General features: G+C 41.2%; 1 protein-coding gene across 2 annotated transcripts in view; it reads left to right on the forward strand.

Moving 5' to 3' along the window:
- Positions 1-22,811, forward strand: part of LOC110502692 (collagen alpha-1(XXI) chain) — an 82,253-nt gene that overhangs the window by 17,286 nt on the left and 42,156 nt on the right. The window contains exons 6-10 of one of the 2 annotated variants that reach the window (XM_036960413.1): positions 5,948-6,121; positions 6,678-6,755; positions 9,779-9,787; positions 13,300-13,389; positions 14,434-14,496. In XM_036960413.1, coding sequence (XP_036816308.1) covers positions 5,948-6,121; positions 6,678-6,755; positions 9,779-9,787; positions 13,300-13,389; positions 14,434-14,496 — 414 coding nt within the window. The remainder of the gene's footprint in view (positions 1-5,947; positions 6,122-6,677; positions 6,756-9,778; positions 9,788-13,299; positions 13,390-14,433; positions 14,497-22,811) is intronic. The other variant, XM_036960414.1, reaches the window with a different exon arrangement.

The raw sequence follows: 22,811 nt of genomic DNA on the forward strand, positions 1-22,811 counted from the left end.
TAATGAAGTGTGTTATGTAGCCAAACACAACTATCCTTTTTTAGGATGCAAATCAGTAATATGAATCACTGCTCATCCATCCTGTTCTGATCTAATGAGATGGATGTAGGATTTTCTACGGCCTAGAATCTTGGTTCTCATTGGCGAAGACTGAACTCAAGTTAGGGGTTATATGTCAGACTCTCCTACACCACTTTGCCCAACATGTTATACCCCAGGGGTGATATAACTTGTATCATTATTACAGGGCTGTGAAACCCATAGCCGAATGGCTTCAGACAGAGCATTTCTTTCTGGAAATTGCTGCTGACATTGAACATAGCTTAGGGTTAGGGAATGTAATTCATTTCAGACTCTTCAATACCAACATTCCCAACATCATATACCAAAATAGATTGTAAATAAACCCTTTTTAAGGTGATATACCTTGTATCATTATTATAGGGCTGTGAAACCCTTCAGATTGAGCATTTATCACCATTCATTAATGCGTTTGAGCCAATCAGATGTGTTTTGACATGGCAGGGGTGGTTTACAGAAGATAGCCCTATTTGGTGAAAGACCAAGTCCATATTATGGCAAGAAGAGCTCAAGTAAGCAAAGAGAAGCGACAGTCCATCATTACTTTAAGACATGGTCAGTCAATCCGGAAAATTTTAAGAACTTTGAAAGTTTCTTCAAGTGCAGTCACAAAAACCATCAAGCGCTATGATGAAGCTGGCTCTCATGAGGACCACTACAGGAAAAGAAGACCAAGAGTTACCTCTGCTGCAGAGAATAAGTTCATTACAGTTAACTGCACCTCAGATTGCAGCCCAAATAAATGCTTCACTGAGTTCACGTAACAGACCCATCTCAACATCAACTCTTCAGAGGAGACTGCGGGAATCAGGCCTTCATAGTCAAATTGCTGCAAAGAAACCACTTCTAAAGGACACCAATAATAAGAAGAGACTTGCTTGGGTCAAGAAACATGAGCAATAGACATTAGACCGGTGGAAATCAGTCCTTTGGTCTGATGAGTACAAATTTGACATTTTTAGTTCCAACTGCCGTGTCTTTGTGAGACGCAGAGTAGGTAAACAGATGATCTCCGCATGTGTGGTTCCCACGTAAAGCATGGAGGGGGAGGTGTGATGGTGTGGGGGTGCTTTGCTGGTGACATTGTCAGTGATTTATTTAGAATTCAAGGTACACTTTACCAGCATAGCTACCACAGCATTCTGCAGCGATACGCCATCCCATCTGGTTTGCGCTTAGTGGGAATATGATTTGTTTTTCAACAGGACAATGACCCAAAACACACCTCCAGGCTGTGTAAGGGCTATTTGACCAAGATGGAGAGTGATGGAGTGCTGCATCAGATGACCTGGCCTCCACAATCACCCGACCTCACCCCAATTGAGATGGTTATGGATGAGATGGACCGCAGAGAGAAGGAAAAGCATATGTGGGAAGTCCTTCAAGACAATTGGAAAAGCATTCCTCATGAAGCTGGTTGAGAGAATGCCAAGAGTGTGCACAGCTGTCATCATGCAAAAGATGGTTACTTTGAAGAATGTCAAATATATTTTGATTTGTTTAACACTTTTTGGGTTACTACATGATTCCATATGTGTTATTTCATAGGTTTGATGTTGTCACTATTATTCAACAATGTAGAAAATAGTAGAAATAAAGAAAAACCCTTGAATGAGTAGGTGTGTCCAAAACTTTGACTGGTACTGTATATAAAAAAAACAAGCAATATTGTTAATAAATATTGTTAATCAACCAGGTTGTCTCCAAAATAATTACATTATAATACTAGCCTTGCGTTGTTTTTTAAATGTATTAATACCAAAACTGTTTTCTAGGTGTGTCCAAACTTTTGACTGGTACTGTAAATAAATGTGGGCCACAAAAAAAGGCAGTGTAGAACACCATTGCCCATTATGCATTGCTCTAATAACTTTCAAAAGATTGTTTGGAAGTTTGCCCCCCAAAAATGTATTTTGCTGTGAATGAAGTCGCACGAAAGTGTGTATTTTCCTTCGAATTAAGTCGCACAAAAATGTGTATTTTCCCAAGAATGAACACAAAAATGCACAAAATCTGCTGAAATAGTTTTTGTACATTTTTGCACGAATTGTGCTGCCTGAGCTGAGTGTCTTGGATTCCTTCAATTTTAACCTTAGTGATTTTAACATAAAAGAAAACTGAAGTACTAAAGCTGAGGCTTTTCTGCGCTCTGTGTCTTTGTGACATGTGAAGTTCTTTATTCTTTGTTTCTTCAATGTTCTTTCTATCAATGTTTTGTGATTGCACAACAATAATTCAAATATCCATTGCACTCAATAGTTGCCAAGTTGTTAGATTTTCCTAGTCCTTGTTAACCTTTGTACAGTGGTGTAGTGGTACCTGGAGAAGTGGGTATACTCACATTTTCCTATAGTTTTTTATGAGTTTCCCTATTATTTTTTTCAGGTTTTCACTCTCAAAATAAAATATCAAACAAGAAAAGATGTGGATGTCCTAAGTCCACAACAATGCTAAAACCACACCAGGAGACTATTTTTGAGTAAAAATAATATACAAAAATATAGTTTCCTTTTAATTCAATTGCGCACCTAGCAAGAGACCATTTGGCTATTTGTGGTTCTGTACTGTACATTGTAGGCCTACAGTGATTGAGTTTGCAAAACAAATGCCCTCCAGATTTGTACAAATCATCTTGATATCATTCTACCAGGTAGGCCTACTTGGTAGTCAACATTTGATTGGGAAGGTTTTTTGGGGAAGCCTTTAGAAATGTTCAATCAAACAAAGATTCAACAAAGACTTTGACAACTTTTTCCATACCTAATTTTGCCCATTGTTGCCTTAGCATTTACTGGTAGATATTATAAGTTGAAATGTCTTTCCTACATTACCGGCTACCAATGTCGTTAAGTTCTGTGAACTGCTCCATGTGTCTTGATGTATATGAGCTGAGAGGTATTGCTGCCTGATATTCTGCTGGAACTAGCTATGCGTATGGGGCAGATGTGAATGTATTTCACATGCTTTGCAGTTGTGTAGACTACTTTGTGCATGATTTCTCTATTGTACTAGGGTGAATAAGGAATGAGTATAAATGTTTTTGCATTTAGTCTTCTGTAACCTCTCAACATCTATCCAACATATTAGCCCAACACATGATACAGTTTCAAAATCCTCAAGATGTTTCCTAATCTCTCTCTCTCTCTCTCACACACACACACACACACACACACACACACACACACACACACACACACACACACACACACACACACACACACACACACACACACACACACACACACACATGTTGATATCTAATTCACAGGAGGGATGACACACCCATTTGTGTACACTGAGTCAAAACCATATTTTCAGTTCACATTTGGTAGACTGGGACAGCAGGTTAGATAAACTGGGACACCATTATAGCCTAATTGCACCTCAATGACAATTCAATTAAATTGTGTGTGATTAGCAATCATCTGAGAATTTCAGCAATGTATCATGTGCTTGGCAGTTGGGGTCGGTGCCGTTTAAAATGAGGGAGGACGATCATTTTTTCTATGAGCATAGCTTTATTTATATTGCAGCATATTGGATGAATGTCATTCATATTACAGTCACCCAACTCTTTGTAACATCGATAGGTTTAGGCTACTACCCATCATGAGGTTGCTACAACCAATCCTATGGATGAAAGTTTACAACATTGGTGCACAGGTGTAGAGAAAATGTCAAATAATCAGACAGTGACACATTCAATACCACCTCGCACACTCTTGCCTGCATCTAGCTGATCTAGGGTGTAATCATTAGTAAGTTGCAAACAACAGTTTCTATTGGACAAATTCATGTACGTTTATCCCCGTTTAGTTCCGTTTGCTGCCATTTTAGATTTTCTTTTCAACAGAATCGGCAGAATGAATACACCCCTGATCACACGCAAACACAGTTCACTTTCATAACAGCCACATACAAACAGCATGAATTTTTTTCATTGTATGATTGCTTCTAGCATCTATGTGATCTCCTCCTCTAATATTTTCCATTTGCTCATGGACTTCAGTGCACAACACATCAGCTGTCTGTGACCAGGTCAAAAAACTTTTCCAAGCCAAAACGTCATATCATAACAGCTAGAGCTGTTGCCAGAAAATTGAATTTTAATTTCTCTACCAATTCGTTTTAGAGAATTTGGCAGTACGTCCAACCGGACCTCACAACCGCAGACTACGTGTATAGCGTCTTGTGGGCGAGCGGTTTGCTGTTGTCAACGTTGTGAACAGAGTGCTCTATGGAGGCGATGGGGTTATGGTATGGGCAGGCATAAGCTATGGACAATGAACAGAATTGCATTTTTTCGATGGCAATTTGAATGCACAGAGATACCGTGACTAGTTCCTGAAGCCCATTGTCGAACCAGTCATCCGCCTCCATCACCTCATATTTCGGCATGACAATGCACAGCCACATGTTGCAAGTGTTTGTACACAATTCCTGGAAGTTAAAAAGTCCCAGTTCCTCCAAGGCCTGCTACTTACCAGACATGTCACCCACTGAGCACGTTTGGGATGCTCTAGATCGACGTGTACGACAGTGTATTCCAGTTCCCGGCAGTATCCATCAACTTCGCACAGCCATTGAAGAGGAATTGGACAATATTCCACAGGCCACAATCAATGGCCTGATCAACTCTATGCGAAGGAGATGTGTCGCGCTCCATGAGGCAAATTATGGTCAATGACTGGTTTTCTGATCTATGCCCATACCTTTTTTTAAGGTATCTGTGGCCAACAGATGCATATCTGTATTTTCAATCATGTGAAATCCATAGATTAGCAGCTAACAAAACTATTTCAATTGACTGATTTCCTTATATGTAACTCAGTCAAATCTTTGAAATTGTTCCATGTTGCGTTTATATTTTTGTTCAGTATATTTAGTATAGTTTTTACATAAAAAGCATAACTTTTTTAATGTTTCACTATTTATATTTTTTTATGAAACTCACTGAGGAGGAGGATTCTCCCCTTTTTCCTCTGAGGAGCCTCCACTGGTGTTCGGCTAATATGTTGGATAGATGTCTGAAGAGGTTACAGAAGATGGAAATGCACACAGTCCCGCTTTTTCTGAATTCACTCAAATAACAATACTAATAACAGGATATAGTACTACAAGAACAAGAGCCCTGCCTAACTAGGTACAGGGGATCCCTCCCTAATGTAGACTGGATCTCTTTCCTCCATTGCAAAAGCCTATAAGACTGTCCCGCTTTAGCTATTCCATGCTGTCTTAATTTAGCTAGCTATGGTTGGTAAAGCAGGACATCAACAAAAATGACTGAATTCCAAAATGTAAACATAATATTGACAACTTTTTAAAATGTATTTTGATGCACCAGTATATAGAATGCACATTTACATCACAATTTGTCACAGTACATTATTTATGTCAGTTTTATAACCTTAACATCAAAACAGAAAAAAAGTTATGTCACTGATCTTACCGTGTGCTTCACTGGTGTGAGCTTCCTGTTTGAAGCTTGCTCTGCCCCCCTCTATGATGTCACACAAATTAAGTGATGTGATTTTGTTAATGCGGTTTCTCTGCAAGGGCTTAGTAACAGTAGTTTAGATTTTCTCTTGTCTGACCAATAAATAAATGGTTCAGGATTAAGCCGTCACAGTTTATATGATGTCCCATTCTTTCTGAATTCATCCTACATAATTGATACAGAGTAGGCCTATAATACTATAATATTCTGATACGCATCAGTGGGGATTAATATGTAAGAAGTGAGTTAGCCTATACCTCAAGCCCACTGAAAGAAAGTGGGTATACGGTGTATAATTGTGTATAGCCCCCACGACACCTCTGTCTTTGTCTACATAATAATTCCTTATCCTCTTTTTTGGTCAAATAGAAACTATTTGATGAGACCTGGCACCAGTTTAGGCTACTGGTCACTGAGCAAGATGTTATCCTGTATGTTGATGACCTGGAAATTGAAACCCTGCCGTTGGAACCTCCTGTTGGTATCTTCATTAATGGGAAGACCCAGATCGGAAAGTATGTCAGCAAAGAGACAACTGTACCAGTAAGTTTATCAAGAGACAACATTTTTACAACCTGCAGTTGTGCCTCTTTGAGCAAGACAACTGTTTTTATTGGATCACATTTGAACCTCTACTGGTCTAACTGTTTAACAGTAGGATTTCAAGAGTCAAGGGTCTGCATTGTCCTTTGAAACATACTGACCTTAGATTAGACAATCTTGGCATGAAGATCCTCTCTGTCCTCTACGTCTTATTTAGTCTTTATTTGGCCATGTTGATAATTGGTGTGCCAAACATGCTAACCTGCAATCAATCATAATGGTGTTGTGTTTTAATTGGTTTGACATTATCTATTTTACAGTATTCAAACAACTTTCTTTTTTTTTAAGCAAATTTGAGACGTGCAACCAGAATGTATCTGGATTTGTTTTTAAACCCATAAAACTATCGCAAATATAATGAAGTTGTCACTTAAGTCTAAAGAAATAACATCCCGGTACAGTGACGATACAGACTTATGACTTATTAATCATTAGAAAACGGTTAGGGATGAATTGCTTTTTCCCCAGACTCATGGACGATTCCTATCTTTAACAGTTTGAGATCATGAAACTCAGAATCTACTGTGACCCCGAGCAGAACAACCGTGAGACCGCCTGTGAAATACCAGGAGTTGTGAGTATAAACAACTGTTTGGATCTGTGCTTGTAGTAAATGTGCCACATTAAAACCAAGCTCTATTTTTTAAGGGATCTCATATTTTCTTTATCTGTTCTTGATCACAATGCACCACTATATGCCACCATACCACCATGACTTAGTATCAGAAAATCCAATCCTACGATCCGTAGCGTGTCACTTAGTGCCCCCCCCCCCCCCAGAAATTATCTTATCTAATAGGTCGGCTCTGAATATATTTTTATATAAATTATATGCATTTTTATGAGCAAGACTCATCAATCTCACTGGAGAAAGCATCCGAGCGAGCGAAACACCGCCCCTCTGTGTTAATGTGTAGCCCATGTATCTGATGCTGTCTGGCCGAAAACCGTATGAAATCAACACGGATAGATAGGAATGAGAAATAATTTTATACTTTTGCTTCTTTTTTATTGTTTCTTTTTTATCCATGAATATACGCCACTTTGTAGTCTGAACGTCATTAAACTTATGGTGTTTGTAATAGATGTCCATTTCCATTCAAATGGCGGGTGCCCAGTGCACTGTTAGGAGTAAATGATCTTGTGCATGTAACCTACTTAACCTACCTTTTGAATCATGACTGGTTGTGTTCATCATGACACATTTAAAGGTAATAGATTTTTACAGTTAAATTACATCTTCACTATAAAGCCCATAACAAATTTTCGACCTTTGTAGGTCCGTTAAAAAAATAGAGACCCCCCTGAAAGTAACGTTATAATTCGCACTCTGGATGCCAATTACAAGTGAATTTACTCCTGTATGCTAATACCCTTACATAGAATCTGACTTTGAACGCAAACACTGTAACAAAACGTTGGAATTGATTAACAGGGAATTGTACCAAACCTAAGCTGAAGCATTTCACGCGTTGAACCATCATAAAAATATATTGAAAAAAAATCCACCTTGCATTGATTAAGTTCAGCATTTTATGGCCCCTCTAAACTGGGTCTGTGCCCCACCCTGGCCACCCCATTCCAAATGACCTGGACATGCCATGCCATGATGTTATTTTGAAATCTGATGACATTTAGTCAAAACGTTACTTTCTTATTTTTCCTTTTCGGTTGTGCATTGAAGCATATGGTACCAGGAATACGATTAGCCATTATATAACCATTGTTTAATAGATTATTACATGTATCGCTTGTGATTTGCTTCATCCTGCTTCTACTGTGGTGGAGCGCCTTTACCTCTGCTTACCTCATGCATATTGCTCTCATTGTTATTTTACCGTCGGACGGCAACCTCTCCCTGGCAGAGTCTGTAATACCTACATTCAAGTTTCAAGCAGATCACCATAGTCCCTGTGCCCAAGAAAGAGAAGGTAACCTGCCTAAATGACTACCGCCCCATAGCACTCACATCGGTAGCCATGAAGTGCTTTAAAAGGCTGGTCATGGTTCACATCAACACCATCATCTTGGAAATACTAGACCCACTCCAATTCGAATACCGACCCAACAGATCCACAGATGACGCAATCTCAATCGGACTCCACACTGCCCTTTCCCACCTGGACAAAAGGAACACCTATGTGAGAATGCTGGTCATTGACTACAGCTCAGCGTTCAATACCATAGTGCCCACAAAATTCATCACTAAGCTAAGGACCCTGAAACTAAACACCTCCCTTTGCAACTGGATACTGGACTTCCTGATGGGCCACCCCCAGCTGGTAAGGCTAGGCAACAATCCTCCATACGTGGGCCCCTCAGTGGTGAGTGCTTAGTCCCCTCCTGTACTCCCTGTTCCCCCATGGCTGCGTGGCCAAGCATGACTCCAACACCATCATTAAGTTTGCTGATGACACAACGGTGGTAGGCCTGATCACCGATAACGATGAGACAGCCTATTTTGGGTATTTGGTATTTTATTAGGGAGGAGGTCAGAGACCTGGCAGTGTATGTGGTGCCAGGACAACAACTTCTCCCTCAACGTGGGCAACGCAAAGGAGATAATCGTGGACTACAGGAAAAGGAGGGCCGAACACGCCCCCCATTTACATTGACGGGGCTGTAGTGGAGTGGGTTGAGAGTTTCAAGTTCCTTGGTGTCCACACCACCAACAAACTATCATGGTCCAAACACACCAAGAAAATCTTGAAGAGGGCATGAGGGCACCTTTTCTCCCTCAGGAGAAATCACTGGGGCCAAGCTTCCTGCCACCCAGGACCTATATACTAGGCGATGTAAGAGGAAGGCCCCAAAAAATTGTCATAGACTGTTCTCTCTGCTACCGCACGGCAAGCGTTACTGGAGTGCCAAGTCTAGGTCCAAAAGGCTCCTTAACAGCTTCTACCCCCAAGCCATAAAACTGCTGAACAATTAATCAAATGCCCCCCCCCCCCCCCTTTGTTTTTACACTGCTGCTACTCGTTGTGTATTATCTATGCATAGTCACTATACCTCTACCTACATGTACAAATTACCTCGACTAACCAGTACCCCCGCACCTTGACTTGGTACTGGTATCCCCTGTATATAGCCTCATTATTGTTATTTTATTCCGTTACTTTACTCTTTGTTTTTACTTTAGTTTATTTAGTAAATATTTTCTTAACTCTATTTTCTTAAAATGGCATTGTTGGTTAAGGGCTTGTAAGCATTTCACAGTAAGGTCTACTACACCTGTTGTATTCGGTGCATGTGACAAATAACATTTTATTTATTCTGTTTGTGAAGCAGTGGCCAAATGCTCCACTGGCTTGGCTATTTATTTCACTACTAATCCACAATGCCAGACCATTGTTTTGCATCTGTGTTTCTGGATTTCAGTTTGGGAGCAACAAAGAGAGAGAGCGACGCACTGAAAATACACCTCCGCATGCCAACATCTCTCTCTCTCTCTTTCTGTCACTCCCGGCATGACTTGCAATGCTTAATTAACCTTCAATTCAACCTGTGTTATTGTCTTAATGGATTGGTCTATTATGGTGAGATTACAGGTTGCCAGGTGCTTCAATGACATAATCTCGCTCCTTTTATTTCCAGGATGGAGAGGTATGTATTTTGGCTGATGGCTTTGCTTTATTACAAAGAAACCCCTAGTTTCGTTTTCATCACTAGAGGTAAGATTTTATTGCATGGTCTTTTGCAACAACACTTTACCTTAAGTTACCCATATACCTATGTAACTACACAGGAATAACTGTAGTTATAACATTGTAACATGTAGTGACAAAGTAACTGCTTTGTAATCACATAGTATTAGCGTTTAGGCACACTTTACATTAGGTTGCACATACCTGTAGTTACATGGAATTTTATGGATTTCAGGGTAAGTGAGTCTAAGCTAATATTCTTCACTTATTTGAATTAATTAAAGTGCTGTGTTTGAATACCCATAGTAACATACTGTATTCTACATACTTAATGAGTATACACTACATACTATATACTATTAGTTCACTTTAGTATACTGTAAACAAATGCTATCCTTTCAGTTGAGCATACTAGCGCTACGCCTGTCTACCGGAAGTTGATTCTGTTGCTATGCAACCTCTTTCTAGCTTGTTAGCATAACAAATTACTAGCTAGACATGTTTGTGTTTGAAAATTCTATCTGGAGAGCCAGAGTGCGCGCTGGGAATTCTCAAATTCAGAGCGTTGTCAGATTGTCCATTCCTAACTTCTGAGTGTTTCCCCTCTCTGAGCATTCAGAGCGCACACTGGCTGAGGAGTAGGGTTGTTCCGAGTGTTCTGACCATCACAACAGCACTGCAGTCAAGCACACAAGCTAACTGGCTAGCTACTTCCAGACACAAATGAGAAAACACCTCCCTCTAACCATTTTACTCACCATAGCAGAGCTGGTAAGACTGTTTTTATGTTATCCAGAGTGTTGGTGACTGTAACTGTGCTGCTGGCAACAATTTAATTAGGTTTTTTGCTGACGTTTACTGACACCGGCCATATAAACAGGTGTTGAGCGTTCGTAAATGAGTTATTCTGCGCTCTGGCACACTGAGACGAGAGAGTGCTCTGTAATCGGAGTTGATAGCCAGAGCTAATTTCTGTCCATTGAGAACGCACAACGAATATACCGCCTAGCTAAGACTGACGTGAATAATTAAGTCAATAAACTTTGGGTAGTTACTTAGATAGCATATAATTAATATACTGGCAAGTTCGATGTATTAGTAGCCAACTAACGAGGTAGCTAGCTAACATTGCCGGTAGTACCTACTGATGTAATGATATGCTATGCGGTTCGTAAGGATAGCGTAGCCAACACATTGTCAGCCAACATAACGTGTAGCGTAAGTAATTTAAAAAGTAATTACTTTATTACATTGCACAACATTTTCTTAACATTTGTCGTAATTATTTAAAGCAATTAATTTGTATCCGCTCTCCTCGGACTTCAGCTACATATTTCTTCCGCCATTTCCTTCAAATCTGAAAACGTTGTGAAGCCATGCCCATTTCTTGAAGAATTACATTATGGGCCCTAAAAGTATGGAAACAGTGTCCACTGCGTGTATACTTTGTATTTTGGCAAATGTACGGTAGTACGACATCCAGGAACTTTTAGCATACTAACTCTATCCATACTATGACCAATAAGAATACTACATACTGTACTCAATTTACGTCACAAAAAGTATGGTTAGTGCGGTTAGTATGAGTATTCAAACACAGCTAAGGTGTGTTTGTTTCTTGCTATAAACGTGTAATATAGCCCCTTGTCTCTAGAACTACAGTTGAAGTCGGAAATGTACATACACTTAGGTTGGAGTCATTAAAACTTGTTTGTCAACCACTCCACAAATTTCTTGTTAACAAACTATAGTTTTGCCAAGTCAGTTAGGACATCTACTTTGTGCTTGACACAAGTAATTTTCCCAACAATTGTTTACAGACAGATTATTTCACTTATATTCACTGTATCACAATTCCTGTGGGTCAGAAGATTACATACACTAAGTTGACTGTGCCTTTAAACAGCTTGGAAAATTCAAGAAAATTATGTCATGGCTTTAGAAGCTTCTGATAGGCTAATTGACATCATTTGAGTCAATTGGAGGTGTACCTGTGGATGTATTTCAAGGCTTACCTTAAAACACAGTGCCTCTTTGCTTGTCATCATGGGAAAGTCAAAAGAAATCAGCCAAGACCTCAGAAAAACAATTGTAGACCTCCACATGTCTGGTTCATCTTTTGGAGCAATTTCCAAACGCCTGAAGGTACCACATTCATCTGTACAAACAATAGTACGCAAGTATAGACACCATGGGACCACGCAGCCGTCATACCTGGGGCGTCAGGTAGCCTAGTGGTTAGAGCGTTGGACTTGTAACAGAAAGGTCGAATCCCCTAACTGACGAGATAAAAATCTGTTGTTCTGCCCCTGAACAAGGCAGTTAACCCACTGTTCCTAGGCTGTCATTGAAAATAAGAATTTGTTCTTAACTGACTCAGGAAGGAGATGTGTTCTGTCTCCTAGAGATGGATGTACTTTGATGCAAAAAGTGCAAATCAATCCCAGAACAACAGCAAAATAACTTGTGAAGATGCTGGAGGCAACAGGCACAGGCAACAGGCAACAGATGCTGGAGGCAACAGTATCTATATCCACAGTAAAACAAGTCCTATATTGACCCAACCTGAAAGGCCGCTCAGCAAGGAAGAAGCCACTGCTCCAAAACCGCCATAAAAAAAGCCTACGGTTTGCAGGGAGGAAAATTATGTGGATATATTGAAGCAACATCTCAAGACATCAGTCAGGAAGTTAAAGCTTGGTCGCAAATGGGTCTTCCAAATGGACAATGACCCCAAGCATACTTCCAAAGCTGTGGAAAATGGCTTAAGGACAACAAGGTCAAGGAATTGGAGTGGTCATCACAAAGCCCTGACCACATCCTATAGAACATTTGTGGGCAGAACTGAAAAAGTGTGTGAGAGCCAGGAGGCCAACAAACCTGATTCAGTTACACCAGCTCTATCAGGAGGAATGGGCCAAAATTCACCCAACTTATTGTGGGAAGCTGGTGGAAGGCTATCTGAAATGTTTGACCCAAGTTAAACAATTTAAAAGCAATGCTACCAAATACTTATTGATTGTATGTAAACTTCTGACCCACTGGGAATGTGATGAAAGAAATAAAAGCTGAAATAAATCATTCTCTCTACTATTATTCTGACATTCCACATTCTTAAAATAAAGTGGTGATCCTAACTGACCTAAAACAGGGAATTCTTACTAAGATTAAATGTCAGGAGTTGTGAAAAGCTGAGTTTAAATGTATTTGGCTAAGGTGTACTTCCAACTTCAACCGAACGTTTACTGAGTCATTTTGTTGGTAGTGTCTGCTGTGTCAATACTTCTGGGCTGCTGAAAGCTAAATGATAAGGCTGCTGCTAAGAGACATGAACTGAACGCACTCTCTTGGCTTCTGTTGTCTGAGAGTGTCTGTTAGCAGGAAATCAGATAAATAATTGATTAATAGTATAGCTTAGTGAAAGCTATGTAATGTGTGATTAGTGAATTATGTTTTTCTTGTTTTTTCCAGTGTGCAAACGGCCCTGGTGATATAGACGTGGACCCCACTCCAGAACCCTGTACCTGTCCTCCCGGACCCCCTGGCCTTCCAGGCATTAAGGTCAGTCAGAAGGCTTACACCCTGAGACTTGCCAATTTCTAAATCCAGTGTCAATTCCTTCCATCCGGAACATGCTGCTGTGCAAATCAAATACACTTCTGAAAGCATTCCGCATTTGAACAGTTTTGTAACTAAATGTGTTATCTCCCCGCAACTTGCATGAGCAATTCGTCCAACACCATGTAAGTACAGCCAAGTAGAAAGATAAGGTTGAAGCAGATGTGGCTGTCTGCCTACAGTACATCAAGGTGACAGCAATGCATGTGATTGGGTTGTGGTTGGGAGATGTTATCAATAACACATGCCCCACTGTCCTACGTCCTTATTGATGGATATAATAGGACTAGTTCCAGACTGTTTGGCAAGAGAATGACACGTTGACTAAAAGTAGAAACAGACTGGCTTCTAGGCTAAATTACATTTACTGAAATGGGCCACAAAATAAAATGCTCTGTGACCCATTTCATTGTTCACAGAGCATGTGCCAAATAATTATAAGATGTTAAAACTAACACTAAAGCTTTAAAGTAGCGTACCTTTAAGCAATATTACCATAGCAACTCGGCCCTTTATTCTTTAAGAGTGTACAAGGTTTAAGACATGTTTGTGTTTATAAGGGCATGGTCATGCATGGGTGCAAATCCTGTTTTTCAACAGGAAAAGATTGCTCAACAAGGTTTTGATGGTAGATCCAAAATGCTACAAGCATGGCTGGTTCACAGATGGACATTTTGGGCTGATATATTAACAGGAATTGTAATAAATGGCATCTTGAATAAAGTAAAGTTAAACCTATCCTGCTGAGACATGCACTTGGAAAGATGTGTTTTACTGATAGTCAGTAAAGCAGTGACATAACATTTTCCAGGAAAGGTCAAAACCATTACTGTGTGATGCTCCTCACAAAGAACATGTTTTAAAACAATTTGCAGCATGCAATCGAAAAACGGTTTCTGAGTAGTTCAACGGTTTCATGAGTGGTGCACTTTGCATTGTTTTAAGGTCCAAATGGTCCAGTCAATAAGCTGCTGTTTTCTCTTTCAGGGGGAAGCAGGAACAATGGGAAGGCCCGGTCAAGCTGGTCCTGCTGGTGCTGATGGTAAGCCTGTGAGTACTCCATCATTTTATATTCAAACATCCACTCACTCAACACTCATCAGAATCCAACACTTTAGAGAAAATCAATGTATCAATAATGGATGCACTGCTATATGGGACATTGTTGAATGGGTATTCAAATCAGTCAGATGCCAATTGGAGCTCTTGAATATCAAGATAATTCAGTTGTAACGGTTAAAGGGCACACCTGGAGAGATGCACAGTACATAGCTGTGCTAATGGCACCCTTTCTCCAATAGGATTTGCCTGTCAAGGATTCCAGGGCATTTCCACGTTTTTAAAATGAAAGGAAAAGTGGTTTATACTATATCAAATCAAACTTTATTTGCCACATGCGCTGAATACAACAAGTGTAGACTTTACCGTGAAATGCTTACTTACAAGCCCTTAACCAACAGTGCAGTTCAAGAATAAGAAAATATTTAGGCTAAAATAAAAAGTAATAATAAAAAAGTAACACAATAAGAATAACAATAATGAGGCTATATACAGGGGGTGCAGGTACCGAGTCAGTGTGCAGGGGTACAGGCTAGTTGAGGTAATCTGTACATGTAGGTGGGGGCGAAGTGACTATGCATAGGTAACAAACAAACAGTGAGTAGCAGCAGTGTTCAAGATGGGGGGGGGGTTGTCAATGTAAATTGTCCGGTGGCAATTTTTATGAATTGTTCAGCAGTCTAATGGCTTGGGAGTAGAAGCTGTTGAGGAGCCTTTTGGTCCTAGACTTGGCGCTCCGGTACCGCTTTCTGTGCGGTAGCAGAGAAAAGAGTCTATAACGTGGGTGACTGGAGTCTCTGACAATTTTATGGGCTTTCCTCTGACACCGCCTATTATATAGGTCCTGAACAGCAGGAAGCTTGGCCACAGTGATGTACTGGGCTGTTTGCGCTACCGTCTGTAGCGCCTTACGGTCAGATGCCGAGCAGTTGCCATACCAGGCAACATACCATGCAACCGGTCAGGATGCTCTCGATGGTGCAACTGTAGAACCTTTTGAGGATCTGGGGGCCCATGCCAAATCTTTTCAGTCTCCTGAGGGGAAAAGGTTTTGTCATGCCCTCTTCACGACTGTCTTGGTATGTTTGGACCATGATAGTTTGTTGGTGATGTGGACACCAAGGAACTTGAAATTCTCGACTCGCTCCACTACAGCCCCGTCGATGTTAATGGGGGCCTGTAGGGCCCGCCTTTTCCTGTAGTCCACGATCAGCTCCTTTGTCTTGCTCACGTTGCTCACGCAGTGGGTGAACAAGGAATACAGGAGGGGACTAAGTACACACCCCTGATGGGCCCCCTGATGGGCCCCAGTGTTAAGGATCAGCGTGGCAGACGTGTTGTTGCCTACTCTTACCAGCTGGTGGTGGCCCATCAGGAAGTCCAGGATCCAGTTGCAAAGGGAGGTGTTTAGTCCCAGAGTCCTTAGCTTAATGATGAACTTCATGACCACTATGGTGTTGAACGCTGCGCTGTAGTCGATGAACAGCATTCTCACATAGGTGTTCCTTTTTTCTAGGTGAGAATGGGCGGTGTGGAGTGCGATTGAGATTGTGTCATCTGTGGATCTGTTGGTGCGGTATGCGAATTGGAGTGGGTCTAGGGTGTCCGGGATGATGCTGTTGATATGAGCCATGACCAGCCTTTCAAAGCACTTCATGGCTACCGACGTGAGTGCCACGAGGCAGTAATCATTTAGCCAGGTTACCTTCGCTTCCTTGGGCACAGGGACTATGGTGGTCTGCTTGAAACTTGTAGGTATTACAGACTCGGTCAGGGAGAGTTGAAAATGTCAGTGAAGACACTTGACAGTTGGTCCGTGCATGCTTTGTGTACTGGTAATCCAAGTCCTGGTAATCCATCTGGCCCAGCGGTTTTGTGAATGTTGACCTGTTTAAAGGTCAACATTCACAGAACAGCTGGTGCTCTCGTGCATGCTTCAGTGTTGCTTGCCTCGAAGCGAGCATAAAAAGCATTTAGCTCATCTGGTAGGCTCGCGTCACTGGACAGCTCGCGTCTGGGTTTCTCTTTGTAGTCCGTAATAGTTTTCAAGCCCTGCCACATCCGATGAGCGTCAGAGTCAGTGTAATAGGATTCAATCTTAATCCTGTATTGACGCTTTGCTTGTTTCATGGTTCGGGATTTCTTATAAGCATCCAGATTAGTTTCCCGCTCCTTGAAAGCGACAGATCTAGCCTATAGCTCGATGCGGATGTTGCCTGTAGTCCATGGCTTCCGGTTGAGATATGTACGTACAGTTGAAGGGGGGTGTGGGGTCGAAGTCATCGATGCACTTTTTGATGAAGCCGATGACTGAGGTGGTGTATTCCTCAATGCCATTGGATGAATCCCGGAACATATTCCAGTCTGTGCTAACAAAACAGTCCTGTAGTGTAGCATCCGCGTCATCTGACCATTTCCTGCTTTAGTTTATGCTTGTAAGCAGGAATCAGGAGGATAGAATTGTGGTCCGATTAACCAAATGGAGGGCGGGGAAGAGCTTTGTATGCATCTTTGTTTGTGGAGTAAAGGTGTTCTAGCATTTTTTTCCCCCTGGTTGCACATGTGACATGCTGGTAAAAATTTGGTAAAACGTATTTAAGTTTGCCTGCATTAAAGTCCCCGGCCACTAGGAGCGCCGCTTCTGGGTGAGCATTTTCTTCTTTGCTTATGGCCTTATAAAATTGTTTGAGAGCGGTCTTAGTGCCAGCTTCGCTTTGTGGTGGTAAATAGATGGCTAGATAGTGTGTGTGTGGTCGACAGCTTATCATAAGGTACTCTACCTCAGGCAGGCAATACCTTGAGACATCTTTAATATTAGACATAGCACACCAGCTGTTATTGACAAAAAGACACACACCCCCACCCCTCTTCTTACCAGCAGTAGCGTCTCTGTTCTGCCGGTGCATGGAAAATCCCGCCAGCTCTATATTGTCCGTTTCTTTGTTCAGCCACATCTTGGCGAAACAAGATGTTACAGTTTTTAATGTCCCGTTGGTAGGATAATCTTCGGTCATACATTTTATTTGCACGTTAGCAAGGAGAATGGAAGGCATTGGGAGTTTACTCGCTTGCCTCCGGCTTCTCAGAAGGATCCCCGATCTGCGTCCCCTTTTCCAGCGTCTTTTCTTAACGCAAAAGGCGTGGATCTGGGCCTGTTCCAGTGAAAGCAAGATATTCTTCTCGTCTGAATCGTTAAAGGTTTCTTCCAGTCTGCGGTGAGTAATTGCTTTTCTGATGTCAGAAGTTATTTTCAGTCATAAGAGACAGTAGCAGTAACATTATGTACACAATAAGTAAAAAAATAAGTCAAAAATAAGCCAATTGCACAATTGGTTGGGAGAATGTAAAATGTTAGCCACGTTCTCCGCGCCATTTTATAGGCGACCAAAAGTATGTGGACCTGCTCATCGAACATCTCATTCCAAAATCATGGGCATTAATATTTAGTTGTTCCCCTCTTTGCTGCTATAACAGCCTCCACTCTTCTCTGAAGGGTTTCCATTAGATGTTGGAACGGGGACTTGCTTCCATTCAGCCACAAAAGCATTAGTAAGGTTGGACACTGATATTGGGTGACAAGGCCTGGTTCGCAGTTGGCGTTCCAATTCGTCCCAAAGGTGTAAGATGGGGTTGAGGTCAGGGCTCTGTACAGGCAAAGTCGAGTTATTCCATCACAATCTCGATCTTGTCATGCTGAAACAGGAAAGGGCCTTCCCCGAACTGTTGCCACAAAGTTGGAAGCACAGAATCGTCTAGAATGTCATTGTGATGCTGTAGAGATTGCTGTAGAGATTCCCTTCACTGGAACTAAGGGGCCTAGCACGAACAATGAAAAATAGCTCCAGACCATTATTCCTCCTCCACCAAACCTTACAGTTGGCACTATGCATTGGGGCAGGTAGCGTTCTAATGGAATCCGCCAAACCCATATTAGTTTGTCGGACAGCCAGATGGTGAAGCATGATTCATCACTCCAGAGAATGTGTTTCCACTGCTCCAGAGTCAAATGGTGGCGAGCTTTACACCACTCCAGCCGATGCTTGGAATTGCGCATAGTGATCTTAGGCTTGTGTGTGGCTGCTCAGCCATGGAAACCCATTTAATGAAGCTCCCGACAAACAGTTATTGTACTGACGTTGCTTGTAGAGGCAGTTTGGAACTTGGAAGTGAGTGTTGCAACTGAGGACAGATAGGTGATCACGTTCTGTGAGCTTGTGTGGCCTACCACTTCGCGACTGAGCCGTTGTTGCTCCTAGACATTTTCGCTCTAGCAGGGCAGAAATTTTACAAGCTGACTTGTTGGAAAGGTGGAATCCTATTACTTTTTTATATTTTTTTATTTCACCTTTATTTAACCAGATAGGCTAATTGAGAACAAGTTCTCATTTGCAACTGCGACCTGGCCAAGATAAAGCGTAGCAATTCGACACATACAACAACACAGAGTTACACATGGAATAAACAAAACATACAGTCAATAATACAGTAGAACAAAAGAAAACAAAAAGTCTATATACAGTGAGTGCAAATAAGGTAAGTTAAGGAAATAAATAGGCCATGGTGGTGAAGTAATTACAATATAGCAATTAAACACTGGAATGGTAGATCGGCAGAAGATGAATGTGCAGGTAGAGATACTGGGATGCAAAGGAGCAAAATAAATAAATAAATACCAGTATGGGGATGAGGTAGGTGGATAGATGGGCTGTTTACAGATAGGCTAATTACAGGTGCAGTGATCTGTAAACTGCTCAAACAGCTGGTGCTTAAAGCTAGTGAGGGAGATGTGAGTCTCCAGCTTCAGAGATTTTTGCAATTCGTTCCAGTCATGGGCAGCAGAGAACTGGAAGGAAAGATGACCAAAGGAGGAATTGGCTTTGGGGGTGACCAGTGAGATATACCTGCTGGAGCACGTGCTACGAGTGGGTGCTGCTATGGTGGGCTTTACCTAGCAGAGACTTGTAGATAACCTGTAGCCAGTGGGTTTGGCGACGAGTATGAAGCGAGGGCCAACCAACGAGAGCGTACAGGTCGCAATGGTGGGTAGTGTATGGGGCTTTGGTGACAAAACAGATGGCACTGTGATAGACTGCATCCAGTTTGTTGAGTAGAGTGTTGGAGGCTATTTTATAGATGACATCACTGAAGTTGAGGATTGGTAGGATGGTCAGTTTTACGAGGGTATGTTTGGCAGCATGAGTGAAGGATGCTTTGTTGCGATATAGGAAGCTGATTCTAGATTTAATTTTGGATTGGAGATGCTTAATGTGAGTCTGAGATTGAAAGTTGAAAGTCACTGATGTCTTCAGTAAAACCATTCTACTGCCAATGTTTGTTTATGGAGATTCCATGGCTCTGTGCTCGATTTTATATACAGTTGAAGTCGGAAATTTACATACACCTTAGCCAAATACATTTAAACTCCGTTTTTCACAATTCCTGACATTTAATCCTAGTAAACATTCCCTGTTTTAGGTCAGTTAGGATCACCACTTTATTTTAAGAATGTGAAATTTCCAGTTTACATACACTCAATTAGTATTTGGTAGCATTGCCTTTAAATTGTTTAACTTGGGTAAAATGTATCGGGTAGCCTTCCACAAGCTTCCCACAACAAGTTGGGTGAATTATGGCCCATTCCTCCTGACAGAGCTGGTGTAACTGAGTCAGTATTGTAGGCCTCCTTGCTCGCACATGCTTTTTCAGTTCTGCCCACACATTTTGTATGGGATTGAGGTCAGCGCTTTGTAATGGCCACTCCAATAATTTGACTGTTGTCCTTAAGCCATTTTGCCACAACTTTGGAAGTATGCTTGGGGTCATTGTCCATTTGGAAGACCCTTTAGCGACCAAGCTTTAACTTCCTGACTGATGTCTTGAGATGTTGCTTCAATATATCCACATACTTTTCTTCCCTCATGATGCCATCTATTTTGTGAAGTGCACCAGTCCCTCCTGCAGCAAAGCACTCCCACAACATGATGCTGCCACCCCGTGCTTCACGGTTGGGATGGTGTTCTTCTGCTTGCAAGCATCCCCCTTTTTCCTCCAAACATAACGATGGTCATACTGGCCAAACAGTTCTATTTTTGTTTCATCAGACCAGAGGACATTTCTCCAAAAAGTACGATCTTTGTCCCCATGTGCAGTTGCAAACCGTAGTCTGGCTTTTCTATGGCTGGAGCAGTGGCTTCTTCCTTGTTGAGCGGCCTTTCAGGTTATGTTGATATAGGACTTGTTTTACTGTGGATATAGATACTTTTGTACTTGTTTCCTCCAGCATCTTCACAAGGTCCTTTGCTGTTGTTCTGGGATTGATTTGCACTTTTGCACCAAAGTACATTAATCTCTAGGAGACAGAACACATCTCCAATTCACTCAAATTATGTCAATTAGCCTATCAGAAGCTTCTAAAACCATGACATAATTTTCTGGATTTTTCCAAACTGTTTAAAGGCACAGTCACTTAGTCTATGTAAACTTCTGACCCACTGGAATTGTGATACAGTGAATTATAAGTGAAATAATTTGTCTGCAAACAATTGTTGGAAAAATGACTTGTGTCACGCAAGAAGTAGATGTCCTAACCGACTTGCCAAACCTATTGTTTGATAACAAGAAGTTTGTGGAGTGGTTGAAAAACGAGTTTTAATGACTCCAACCTAAGTGTATGTAAACTTCCGACTTCAACTGTACCACACCCCCTTGGGCCTTATTTCTTCAGTAAAGTACAGTACTTGGCAAGAGCACTTGGCTAACTCTAAAGGCTGTTGCTTCCTACTGGGAGGCAGGAGAAACTTTGTTACTCCTACTGGTGTGATAACTGGGCTCATGAGGAGGACCAGATGGAAACCATTCATATATCATTATTTGCAGGAAAGCTTTGTGTTTTAAATAATACGTCCAGATCTACATTATCTAGAATAGATCGTAGTCAAATGTAAGTAATCATTGCTGCCAGTTTTTTTGAACATGCAGTATATCTGCAGAGACTGAGAGTAGACTTTGATATAGTGGTCTGGTTGCCACTGAAGATATTGAAACATATTGGGTCTTCACCTGATTATATGTGAAGTGGCCTTTAGTCTGAATATAATGATTATGAAACAGACCATGAAGATAGTCATTGAAGCAAGTCCTCCCTGAGATGCTCTGTAATATCAAACAGAAAGAGAAAGAGATGAATGTGTCATTTAATTTGTGAAGGTGAATGTCGCTCTGACATTCACTCTGACAGTGTCTAGGTTAATGATAAAGTGCCTACATATCTTCGCTCTATGTTGGTGCGTGATTTCTTTGTGTTGCAGCGGAATTGTCTTACTGGAATTAATTGAATAAACCACTTAGAGTGTGTTGAGACTGATAGCTATGATGGAAACATGATGAAGACCTTGAGGGGAATATTACATTTGTATGAATGAAGCAAATGTTTTAGGGGAATGCATGGTCATTGTTTCCATGAAAGAGTACAGTATATCGTACCTTGCAGGGGAACCGTCACTGTGACAGGATAAATCTTGTAACTTGATTTAGAAGGTGTTTGTGCGTTAGCAGTCAGATTTCATTGAAACTGTTGAGCATGAAAGGTAACAGTCTCTGCGTGAATACTCACATACTAACTTTGAAATTCAGTAACAGAAAACATGAGTGGCACTTTTTCTGATATTACTTGTTTGCTTGTACCAGCTCTATTACTATCACACTGAACTTGCGGGGCTGGTTACCCGGACACAGATTTAGCCTAGTCCTGGACTAAAAAGCAAGCTCAGTGGAGAATCTCCATTGAAAGTCATTTTTAGGTTAGGACTAGGCTTGATCTGTGTCCGGGAAACCGCCCTGTAATCTTTCAGTATTGTTTGCCCAAGTGGCATATGAATTCAATTTTTGAATATCATCATTATTCAAGGTCAAGTTGTGTTCTTTTCTGCCTAAACTATATCATGGATAAAAGACCTATTGTTTCAGTCATTTTCATGACTTCAATTTGTTCATTGTTTTCTGTCAATGAACTATGTATCAACTCGCTGTTTGGATGACATTTTGAAGTCATATATTTTCATTGCTTTTTCCATTAGAGGCTTTGATATACTGTAAATTGGTCTGTGTGGGGTGTTCAACTTGCACTCAATACTGATCTCTACTGATGACTGAGGTCATGAGAAGTGTAGACCAGTTTACAGTACAATATGTTCTTTGTGAACATACTGTGGCCTTTGAATACTGGCAGTGCATTGTTGAAGCAAATCTTCCTCCAAAAGTGCAATAAAGTGATGAGAGAGTGTCTTTCACAAGTGTTTTGTGAAGTC

The sequence above is a fragment of the Oncorhynchus mykiss genome, chromosome 23 (assembly GCF_013265735.2).
Source record: "Oncorhynchus mykiss isolate Arlee chromosome 23, USDA_OmykA_1.1, whole genome shotgun sequence".
In the NCBI taxonomy this organism is placed as follows: Eukaryota; Metazoa; Chordata; class Actinopteri; order Salmoniformes; family Salmonidae; genus Oncorhynchus; species Oncorhynchus mykiss.